Source organism: Manis pentadactyla, chromosome 7, assembly GCF_030020395.1.
Source record: "Manis pentadactyla isolate mManPen7 chromosome 7, mManPen7.hap1, whole genome shotgun sequence".
In the NCBI taxonomy this organism is placed as follows: domain Eukaryota; kingdom Metazoa; phylum Chordata; class Mammalia; order Pholidota; family Manidae; genus Manis; species Manis pentadactyla.
Window position 1 is genome coordinate 90838171 of NC_080025.1, and position 12413 is coordinate 90850583.

General features: G+C 40.7%; 1 protein-coding gene across 5 annotated transcripts in view; it reads right to left on the minus strand.

Moving 5' to 3' along the window:
* The window catches only part of CRPPA (CDP-L-ribitol pyrophosphorylase A), a 321192-nt gene that overhangs the window by 190768 nt on the left and 118011 nt on the right, over positions 1-12413 (minus strand). For all 5 annotated transcript variants that reach the window (XM_036894528.2, XM_057504562.1, XM_057504560.1 and 2 more), the window contains one exon: positions 10396-10493. In XM_036894528.2, the coding sequence (XP_036750423.1) occupies positions 10396-10493 (98 nt within the window). The remainder of the gene's footprint in view (positions 1-10395; positions 10494-12413) is intronic.

Sequence of the window (12413 nt, forward strand, 5' to 3'; positions counted from 1 at the left end):
CTACAAGAGAAAGGATGGGCTGTGAACAGCACCAAGGTTCTGGGACCTGGTTTGTCTGTAAAGTTCTTGGAGGTTGTCCAGTCTAGAAAGTCTAAAATTATCCAGGAGCAGTCATAGTCAAGGTCCAGGCTTTCCCTTCCCCTACCACTGTGGCAGTATTACAAGAGTTTTTGGGCCTTTTGGGCTACTGCAGAGTGTTTATCCTGTACTGGGCACAAATTCTGAAGCCCTTGTACCAGGTGATATGAAAGGACAACAAGTGGGACTTGGACGAGACATGTGCAGTTGCTTTTACTGCTGCTAAGCAAGCAGTTAAGGCCATATAGGCCTTGTGTGTAATGGACTCATCAAGGCCCTGTGAGTTAGATGTTCATGTAACTGAAGATAGTTATGGATGGGGTCTTTGGCAGCAGCTTGACCAACCTATTGGATTCTGGTCACAACTAAGGAAAGGAGTAGAGGTTCGGTACACCTTGATAGAGAAGCAACTGGCTGCTGTATACCATGCCTTTCTGGCTACGGAGCCCATCACTGGAACAGATCTGACCAAGGTAATAATCACCTATCCCACTGCGGGGTGGGTATAAGACTGGACCCAAAGGCCACAGAGTGGTGTGGCAAAGATGCCTATACTGTCCAAATGGGGCGTATATTTACAGCAGCATAGCAGCCTCTTTACTAGTCCCTTAAGTGGAGAACTCCATGCTTATTGGGGCCAGTGACCTATACCAGTGGAAAGCAGGAAGAACTTGCTTTTGAGCCATTGGTAGCCAAGAGTCCTTATCAGGAAGGAAAAGGCCCCTATACCTGAAGATGCTTGGTACACAGACAGCTCCATTCAGGGCCAGCCCCCAAAGTGGAGGACTGTAGCTTTCCATCCTAAAACTTAGACAATATGGATGGAGAATGGAGACGGGAAGAGCAGTCAATGGGCTGAGTTGCAGGCAGAATGGCTCATGATTACCCAGGAGCTCTTCCCTATAACTGTCTGTACTGACAGCTGGGCCACCTATTGAGGCTTGACCCTGTGGCTACCAACATGGTACCATGCCACCTGGAAGGTTGGTCACTGGCCCCTTTGGAGGCAAGAGTTGTGGCAAGACCTATAGGCCTCTGGTCAGAATAAGTCAGTTACCATATATCATGTGACTGGCCATTTGCCTTTGGTATCCCCAGAGAATGATGAAGCAGACACATTGGCTCAGGTGCATTGGCTAGAAGGAAAGTCTGCCTCTGATGTGGCCCAATAGCCACATTACTGTTTAGTGCACAAAGGGCAAAAGACAATGTGGACTGTAGCCCATCAGAGGGGCTTGCCGTTGACCTTTGAAGAAGTCAGCCAAGCCGGGAAGGAGGGCCTTATATGCTCAAAGAGGGACTTACATCGAGTCCTGCAGCAACATGGGACAAAAGTAAAGGGGCCGATACCCCTTGACGGGTGGCAGCTAGACTGTATTGGGCTGCCCATATCAGGATATTGGTATGCCATGATTGTGTGGACACAGCTACTGGACTGTTGGTTGCTTTTTCTGCACATCATGCAGATCAGCAAACCACCAAGAGGGGTCTAGATCATCTCTTTGCAGCCAATGGCATGCCTCAGGTGACTGAGAGCAATCAAGGCACCCACTTTACTGGAAATGCATTACAAGAATGTGTGCAGCAATTAGGAATAAAGTAGAAGTTTCATGTACCATATAACCCTACCAGGGAAGACAATGATAGAGAGGTACAATGGTTTGTTGAAATCTGGCCTGAAGTCAGATACCAATAGTCTACAGGTTGGTCAGTTCATTATGGACAGTGGTACAGCATTTGAATGAGAAGCCCCGAAAAGGAGCCTTGAGCCCTGTGGATATGCTAGCGTACCTTGCTACCTCTCCTACACAACTGTATGTGCAAACCAAAGAGAAGTTACTGAATCCAGGATATGACCAGGGATGTGGCCTTGGACATTTTGACACATGGACCAGCGATGGCTGGCCCTTCTGGCACCTTGAGGAAAAGTCCTGAAAGTTGGCCTCCCATGTGTTCCTGGAGTAACAGCAGAGTGGCCCCCAAAGATCACAATAGTGTACCCAAAATATCCAGGAGGTAAGAGCATCTTATGGGTAAGTTTTGTTTTATCTTTATGGCTAGTGCATGTACCTCCCATAGCCTTATATCTTGACCTACCTGCAACTCCCATAGGGAGCAGGATGAAAGTAGGTTATACTAGACCAGGACGAGATCCCATTCCTGCCGCTGCCCTACCACAGGACCACTTTCTTGCATGCATCCTACCTGATGGACAAGATTTGCCTATACTGGTGTCATTAAAACATGTATCTTATTGCCCTTAAGGTTATTATCTTCTATCATCCCTGTGGCCTGGACCCACTCCCTGGCTGCAGCTGCTGCGTGATGATTGCTCTGAACTCCCTATCTGTTCAGGTAGTGACCTCCAGTTAAATGGTCAAGCTATGAATTTGATCTGCACCTATAGCCTACAAACTGTAATTGTAAGCAAAACTATTACTTTGAACCTAGCTGAATCATCTGCCTTGAGGATTATCATGATTTTATTGCTGTTGCTATTGTATGTATTAGTCTGGTTACAATGCTCCAATTTTCTCGCACAGGGGCCATTGAAGAAAATGGGAAACATGCCGATTGTGAGATGAGATTTCTGGAGGGGTGAGCTTTTGGTAAAATTGCAATATTTCCAGAATCTCTCACCTTGCCTTAGTGCATCTCTGTGGGTAAAATTGTAATATTTCCAGAATATCTTGCCTGGCTTCGGTACATCTGCGAATCGATAGGCATTCAGAGGTGGAAAGAACTATGGCTTAAGTGCATTTGTATCATTCCTCAGGAGTGGAGAGAAGTTCATCTCCTTATCAATGGGTAATTACCTGGGCAAAGGAGGGCTTATCTGTACCTAAGAGGTGAGGGGGAGGGCCAGTCTTGGCTTCTGCTGGAGCAGGAAAGAGCGAAGGGCCCAGACTGCAGTTTGTAAGCAATAAACGGATTCTAAACTTTATTTCTCCCTTTGACTGATTTCAGTTTTTAGAGATATCTTGCCCCTGGATTTCCTCTCCCTGGACTTACACCTGGCACAGTCGGCAGGATTGCTCTGAACCCAAAATCTGTCATAATGGGTGCGACCTTTGGGAGGGCCACCCCTAGAAATGATCGGGAGAAGTGGCGCTCACACTGAGGGGCATGTGTCTACATGCCACTGCTACTGCTTTTGCTGCTGGCCAGAGCCTAGTCACAACAATGGAAGGGGCAGAGGTCCAGGTCACCTTGATAGAGAAGCAACTGTCTGCTGTGTACCATGCCTTGCTGGCTATGGAGCCCATCACCAGAAAAGTTCCAACCAAGGTAATAACCACCTATCCCATTGTGGGGTGGGTGAGAGAGTGGACCCAAAGGCCATGGAGTGGTGTGCCACAGACACCTACCGTATATCATGTGACTGGTCATTTGCCTTTGGCATCCCCAGGGAATAATGAAGCAGATGCATTGGCCCAGGTGTGCTGGCTAGAAAGAAAGCCTGCCTCTGATGTAGCCCAATAGTTACATCAGCATTTGTTGCAGGTGGGGCAAAAGACAATGTGGGCCCATCAGTGGGTCTTGCCATTGACCTTTGAAGAACACCTGGCCCGGAAGGAGTGCCCTGCACATTGTACAGATCAGCAAACCACCAAAAGGGGCCTAGAGCATCTCTTTGCAACCTATGGGCAGTTGCCAGTGATTGAAAGTAATCAAGGCACCCACTTTATTGGATATGCATTGCAAGGATGGGTACAGCAATTAGAAATAAAATGAATGTGGCCCTGGACAGTTAGACACATGGACCAGCGATAGCTAGCTCTTCTGGCACCTTGGGGAAAAAGCCTGGAAGCTGGCCTCCTGTGTATTCCTGGAATAACAGCAAATTGGCCCCCCACAATCATGGTTATTTGCATCTACAGTCCTTGTGTCCTGGATGCACCCCCTGGCTGCAGCTGCCACATGATGGCTGGAATAGATGAATTTTGGACTTAATCTGCATGGGACTTTGAACCTAGCTGAATTCTCTGGCTTGAGAATTCCGATTGTGTTGCTGTTGTCAAGAAAAAATACTTAAAGAGAGGCTTGACTTTGTCTAATGTTTGGTAAAAGTTTTCTGAGCAATCTATCATGGTTGTTAGAAATGAGTAAACAAGCGTAGAAACATATTTTGTGCTTAGTGAGAGATTGTGCTGTAAAGTACATTTACTTAATCTGCATGGGCTGAATCCTCTGGTTTGAGGATTACTGTGATTTTATTGTTGTTGCTATTGTATGTCATTAGTTTGGTCAGAAGAGGGGGAAGGAGAAAATTGTAAGATGAGATTTCTGGAGGGGTGGCCTCTGGGTAAAACTGTAGTATTCCCAGAATATCTCACCTGGCTTTGGTACATCTGCATATGTTATTCATATGTTATTCATCTGCTACAGTTATTCAGAGGTGAAAAGAAATATGGCTTTAATGCATTTGCATCATTCCTCAGGGGTGGAGAGAAGTTCATCTCCTTATCAATGGGTAATTACCTGGGCAAAGAAGGGCTTATTTATACCTGAGAAGTGAGGGAAGGTCTGGTTTTGCTTCTGCTGGAGCAGGAAAGAGAGAAGGACCCAGACTGCAGTTTGTGAGCAATAAACGGATTCTAAGCTTTATTTCTCCCTTTGACTGACTGATTTCTGTTTTTAGAGGTATTTTGCCCTGGGATTTCCTCTCCTGGGATTTACAATCTCCATATCAATAGGTTTTTTCCAAGGAGTGGAAAGAAGTAGCCATCTCCATATCAATAGGTAATTACAAGTGAGAGTAGAGCTTATCTGGACCAGAGAGGTTGGGCAGGGTCTGTTTTTCTGTAGCCAGGTGGTGAGAGACAGAATATGGCAGAGCCAGGTGGAGAGCGAGCAGAAGTGGATGACTTCTTGTAAGCTATGAGTTTCTCCCCCTTTATTTCTCCCTTTGACTATTCAATTTCAAAAGTATTTTGCCCTGGGATTTTCCCCTGGAGTTACAGTTGGTAATTGTTGGAAGCTAGGTCCTGGGTACATGAGAGTTCATAATAGGATTCTTTTTTCTTTTTAGTATATGATTGAAAATTTCTGTACTCAAAAACAACAGAAAAAGGGAGGGAAGTAATGCAGGAGAAAAGGAAAGATATAGAAGGAAGCCTCATAAAAGCTTAGAAACCATTTCTGAAGCTGTGACTAATATGGTTAAGATGACTATATCTCTCTTTTGTAGGCTCATTTCTTCCAAAATTAAATTAGGATTTAGTAAATCTTATCAGATTGTACAACAGATTACCTAGGTTATACTAAGGACCGACCAACCTAAAAATCTAAACAAATTAGTCACTAACTCTTTTCTCTGTTGGAATTTGAAAGTTTGCTAGGCTGGTTTATATTGGATAGAACTGCCTTTAATTCAAGGAGACAACACTCATTCCTTGTTGAGTGCATGTCCTCAGGCTGTTGGTTTTGGCTAGTCAGTTCCTCTTGTCTGTCCTTGATTCCAAACTATTCAGATGTTTCTGATCAACTCTGGTGTTTGTCATATAGTATTTCCAGTAGATTCAAGTACTAAGCACTATATTCCCTATAAAATAGATTGTGCCTCCACCTATTTGACTAAGGAATTATAGTTCAGCTGGATAATGATTTCACTGTAGAAATTTTAGATACAGTATGTCAAATTTCTAACATTCAGAGAAGATTCAGACTTATAAACAGTACTGCCTCACCTGCCAAGGAGCTAGGGTAGCCATATTAGTGGACATTTTATTTTTATACCCAGTAACAAGTATACCTTTGTGGTAGGCAAACTCTAAAAGGGTCCCTTTAAAGGGTCCCTATACCTTCCAGTATTTACAACCTCATATAATTCCCTCCTCATGAGTGTAGGCTGGATATACTGACTTGCTTCAAACAAGTCTATTGAAGAGAATATGGCAGAAGTGATGGAATGTGACTTCAAAGAACAGGGCACAGAAAGACAGTGCCTTCAATCCTGAGTGCACATTGTGAGGCACCCCTGTGGTGAAGCCTATGGCAAGGACTGAGACCTAACAATCACCTGAGTAAGTGATTAAGCAGGAAAGCAGAATGAGTAAGCTCGGAAGCAGAATCATATGCACATGGAGTGGATAAGACTCAGCCTACAGACGGCTTGATTGCTATCAAATGAAAGACCTTGAGCCAAAGGAACAAGGCTAAGCTGTGCCTACATTTCTGTCTTACCAAAACAGTAATAAATGTTTGTTATTTAAAGTCATTACATTTGTGGGTAATTTGTTCTGCAGAAAACATAGTACAATATAAAATACAACATTCAGCTTAGTAATAATAAATCATGGTCATTTATCCATTCATTTATTTAGTCAACATTCAGTAAATGTCCCCTTTCTTTCAAGACTGCACTAGCCTCTGGGAAGACCTCAGTTGGGTTGGGTAGCATCCCATAGAACACAACACAAAGGTATATAAATCAGACTGTAGGAAAAGGGTGGGCAGGCAAAGCTACCTAGGAAAAATGGCATCATGTGTGAAGGCTCTGAGGATCAGAAACTAGTATCAAATTTGAGAAACTGAAAGCAGAGTTGGCCCATAGAATGCACAGTATGGACAATGCAAAGTTATTTGGCAAGGATACTAGTTATGAAAACAGACTTTGGTATCACATGAATTCAAGTTCATTTCCACGTCCTTGTTCTGCCTCTTCACAGCAATGCTAATAAGGACAATTTAGACACTCCCCTGTACATCGGTTCTCTCAGATGGAAAATAAAGGTAATAGTAACTATTTCAGAAGGCTGTTAAAAGCATATGCTATGGTACCTAGTGCAAAAGAGATGCTGCAAACTGCTGGCTATTAGTATTGCTGTTTTTGTTATTTTTATTAGTAGAATTAGTTCTGTGAGAGATCTTATAAGATATGGCAAGGAATTTTCATATTAATTTAGAAGCAAAAGAGAAACAAGAACAAGAAACAGATATGAGTAGGGAATAACCTGGTGAGATACACAATTCATAAGCATCATTCTAACAGCCACATAAACAATGGATGTGAGAAGGGCAAGACTGGAGGCTGGATGTCAGTTGGCAGACTGCTTTGATAATCCAGACAATGGTATTTGTGAAAAAGAAAAAAGGACATATTTGATGGATATTGAGGGTTAGAGTTAATAAGTTTTGGAATTCAATTTGTTTTGGGAGTAAAATATAGAATGGGTCAGAGAGTTTACTGGGTTTAGGGAACTAGGTAATAATACACATTTTTAGATACCAAAACCTTAGCAAATGGAGGGCTGACTGGAACAAGAGTTTGTGAATGTGAAATATTACTGACATTTAAGGTTGATAATCTGAGGAATTTATGATTGAATTTACAGACCTGAAGCACAGGATAGTGAATAATCAAACACAGGACAGAGAATAATTCTGTCCCTTGCATAATATTTAATTGTAAGTAATAATAATTTTGTCTCTTGGATATGAAGCCATCAGCAGGTTTTTTTAGAGAAAACCACTTACCTATGTACAATAACCTAAAATTTATGAACAGAATCCTGCAAAAGAAACTGAGGAAGTCAAAAACAAAATCCATGGGATGAAATTCCTTATAAAATAAAGTATTAGATAAGAGAATCAAGTGCTGCAATAAATCAAGGTAAGGACTGACAGTCTTGTGGATTGCTCATAGGGAGGTCACTGAGGACCTTGCTGGGAGCAGTTCCTGTGGAAGGCTGGGGTAGAAGTCAGGCTGCAGTGGATTAAGGAATGAGAAGGTAAGTTATTCTATAGAAATTGGCCACAGGATAATCTTGGGTTAAGACAGGATTTTTTGTTTGTTTTCATTAGTGGAAGGAACTTGAATATGTTGGAATGTTGATGGGAGTGGGGAAGAGGATGGGAGGGGAACCAGCACTCAGAAGAGGAAACAGTCTTATGAGAGGATGGCTACAGATGCAAGACTCTTTAGAGGTTTGGTACAAGGAAGACAGGGACGTTCCCATATGGGAGTATAAAACTATACTCTGAAATTGGAGACAAGACTATGTCTAAGAGTGGAAGTAGACAGAGTATGGTTAAACCAGTGGTTCTCAACTGAAGGATGATTTTGGCCATCCTTTGGAGGTATTTTTGGTGCTATTACTAGGGGTTGGGCTAAAACTGGCATCTAGTGTGTAGAGGCCAAGGATGCTGTAAAACAGTGTACCATGCACAGGACAGGCCCTGACAATAAAGAAGGACCTGGCTCAAAATTTCAATAGTGCCATGGTTAAGACACCCTGAGTTCGACAGTGGACGAGAATAGAAAAAGTTTAAAATATCTGTTGAAGAGAATGGGGAGATGACTAAGAAATCATGATATGGTTGCTTAAAAGCATTTGGTGCCCACTCGAGAATGGAGACCAGTATCTGCTCTGTTGTATAATTTTCTCCAGCAGTATTAAGATTGAGTAAAGATTTAGAGAAGTAAAAAGTTACACTAAGAGTTCTGTGACGTGGATAAATTCAAAGGACATGGGAATTAAAGAAAGCAGTGGGAGATCCATGATCCACTGAGGTTATGGATCATGGAATCTAAGCTAGGGAAAGGAGGGTATAAAACAAAAGGTAACTGGAAAGAGAGGATAAAGATAAGGGGCCTGGAGTTTCCTATAAAACTGAAATATGTGCACTAGGAATAATCTAGTACAAGACATGAAAGGACAAACTACTGTGGTCAGAAGTTAAAGAATAGCTTTAGGATTTATTTTTCAGTAAAAATGATGGCAATATCTGTCTGGGCCCAAAGGCTAAGTAAATGAAGTGCACTAAAAACACAGGTCACTGGAAATGAGAAGGATGAGGACCTAAGAGGCCAGGATGATGAATAAATCACACAAGGCCAGTATATACAATTGTACGTACCCCTAAATGCTATGTCATTTCATCTCTAAGCATGAGATGAAAAGAATATAGGAAAAGAAACAGCAAAAAGTGAATTATTATAGTAAGTGTAACCAAAAGACCCCTTGCGTACTCTAATATGAGAAGACCAACCAAGGAATTGGTTACAGTGAATTCAACAGCTGGGTGCTTAATACTATAAAAACCCAGCTATCTAAACCTAAGGTTGGTTGATAGCCAGAGCTCCAATAATATGCTTTCAGGGTTCTGTCTTACTGGCTTCTACACTGACAGGATAAAGAGTGAATGGGATTATTCAACAGTAAAAAACTGTTTTAGGCAAAAGGGTGCTTCAGTGGGTTAGGCAGTAGGAAGTTACCTACAGTTAAATGCTCTGCAGGATGCAGCAGTGCATTTCGAGCATGGAATTTAGAAATATATTTTTAACAGGTGGCCTTGAGATAGAAAGCAGAGAACAAGGTGCTAAAATTTCCAAGGATGGAGGGGAAATGCCCAGGAATTTTTATGCTTTTATCAATAGACAGAAGCAACTTAGAAGAGCAGATTGCAATATAACCTTCACACCTAAGAGACAGCTGAAATGGTTGTCATCTTTGAGCTTTGGGTTGTAACAAATACTACTGGTAGAATTTAGCATTGACTGCCATCAAAGCCATCTGGGGGAGTTCGTTACAAAACTCAGATTCCAGAACTTCTTCCAGGCTATGGTTCACTAAATTTTTAGATAATCCAGGAATCTACATTTTTAACAATTCTTGTATTCTAGACAGGATGGAAGTGTGGGAACTAGTACTATCTACCTACTTAATATCATACCTCTGCCTCAACTCATCATCAAAAGTTAATCATTATACTTCATATTCTTCAAAAGCATAGTATATGCCAGATGCTTCTTTAAGCACGTTTTCTCTTATCCAACCCTCCCAACGACTTTATAATGTAGATATTATTAACATTTTCAATATAAGATGAGGGAATTAGGCACTAAAGCTGACATCCGAGCACATGAAGTCTGAAAACAGAAAGAGCCTGTTCTCTTTCTAACTGTGCTATCATGATAAAATTACCTAATTAAAATGAACTATTTCCTCTTGCTTTTAACCAGAATTTTATCACATATATTGCTAAAAAATCATCACATATTCATCATAAGCTCTTATTGGTGGTTATATATTTTAATGAAAAGAGGGAAATCAATTCAAATTTAATAAAATCAGTTTGGCAAGCAAGATATTTCAAAACACAAAATTGTCATAAAAATAAATAATGGAAGTCCTTAGTGGGAAAAGTTGTAAATAACTGCTATAGACCTCCTCACATGTATTACTGTTTCTTCCATTTCCTTAGGAATTTAAGTAGGCAGTTGACCAGTTCAAATAATAAGGGAGAGATGTAGGTGGGGGAAGGAATATACATTTACCTCTTCATTGTGAAACTCAGTTTGTGAATACTTACATTTAGTTCATTTTTTAACATTTCTTCAAGACGATAACCTACATGGTCTTCATCTTCTTTTGTGTTCATAACTAAGCAAATCTGTTGTGAAACTCTTTCTGAGATAAGAAAAGAAGAAAAAAAAATGTTATGAAATAGGAAACAAAAGCCATGCTGAAACCCACACTGCCCTGCTGCTCCTAACTGTTGAACGAGAACAGGGACTTGGACGACACACTGAGATGTCCTTGACTCTTGTCACCACCCAAGTTAATAACTATGTATTTCACACATTGTGGGTGGCTAACCAGGACACTGTGTAAGCCACAGAAATAAGAGATTGTGGGGTACACTGAAAGGGAGTAACTGGAGGTGATAGCTATTTGGCTTGCCAATTCAATCCTTCTATCTTTATAAGGAGTCTCCAGGAATCTGAACGGATCCCACCTCCCAGGCAGATCTCGAGGCTGCAGTGGCTCCTCTGTACAGCTCTCCTCTGTGACACCTAGTGCCCTAGCTAAGTACAGCTTTTCCCTTGCATTCCTCAATATTCAATTTAATTAAAGTTAAGTTCCTGACTGTTTAACTGTCACCATACCAAGTGAAAATCTGTTTTCCTCAAATTTTGAAGATTTATTTGACATGATCTGGTGTAGAACAAGGTATATGGCATAGTGATATTCGCTTTTGTAAATACTGGATGCACTCCCCCAAAGATGTGCAGTCCTCTATAGGAGACAGACAGGTCTGAAATACTAAGAAAAGGCTATATTGCTGCTGGGTAAGTAAACATTGCATAGTATTAGGTCATAGACACAGGAAAACAGGGCATAATTTTACAAAGGGATCCCAAATCAAAAGTTAGCTTAATTAACTTTTGACCCAGCTGCTTCTTATGTGGGCAACTCTATATAATATGCTCTACATAAATATTGACCCAGCAATAGTTAATGATTCTTCCAAGCAAAGCAGCAGAGGATAGACCATTTAAAGTAACAGCACCAACTAACAGAACTACTACTACTGCCTGCCTCTCACTTATCAAGAGCGTTATATATGCCAGGAGCAGTGTGCTATGTTAATGCCAATAATCTTGACCTTGCAAAATATTACACTGATTCTGTGTAACAGATTCTTGAAACCTGACTTCACAGAAATGAAGTAATTTCCCAAGATCACAGGGATATGAGTAGTAGAACAAGGATTAAAATCCAAAGAAATTAGGCTTACAAACACACAGCTATTCTACACACTAAAATGAAGAGAAGAAAAAGAGACCTAACATTTACTGGACATAAACTATTTTCATATGAAAGGTTCTAATGCTTTTATAGTTGTTAGTTCATTTAATGCCTCAAAATACCCATGTAGAAATATAGGTATTATAGTTCCTTTTTTATTCACAAGGGTGTTTAAATCTACGTCTTTCCAAAGCTCATAAAAGCCATTTCTATCATGTTGCCTACCTTGTATTAATTTCTGTAATAGAATGTGACACATTTTTCACTTTCAGGCACTCTACAAATTCAAGAAAATTAAATATAAACATAGTAAGTCAAATGGGTTGAGAGGGCACCTCTATTCTGCATATAAATCTGCTATACCTAGCTATATTATCTTAAAATCATTTCATCTCTTTAGGACTCTGTTCACTCATCTGTGAGTTATGAAATGTCTACAATTTTAAGTAACATGATCCTGATAAAATCATATATAATTTAGAACATAAATGAATGCTCCAGAGAGTAAGTGCTATGAAACATCATTGTTTTAAGAAATATAAAGTGGTTGGCAATACCAGATAAATCTTTATAATAAAAATAAGCAGGAGTACAGTCTTGAAAGGTGAATAGGTTTTGCTTAGGAACAGTGAAAAGGGGCTTTGAAAGTAATTAAGAGGGATAAGAGAATTTTTCTTTCATGTACTGAGGTAGGAAGAGTTTGGGCATAAACTTAGTCTGTGTAACAAGAGACAAGTAAGTATTCAAAAGCCTTCAAATGATTTAGCAGCACACTATAAAGTGGGACATTCAGTGAAA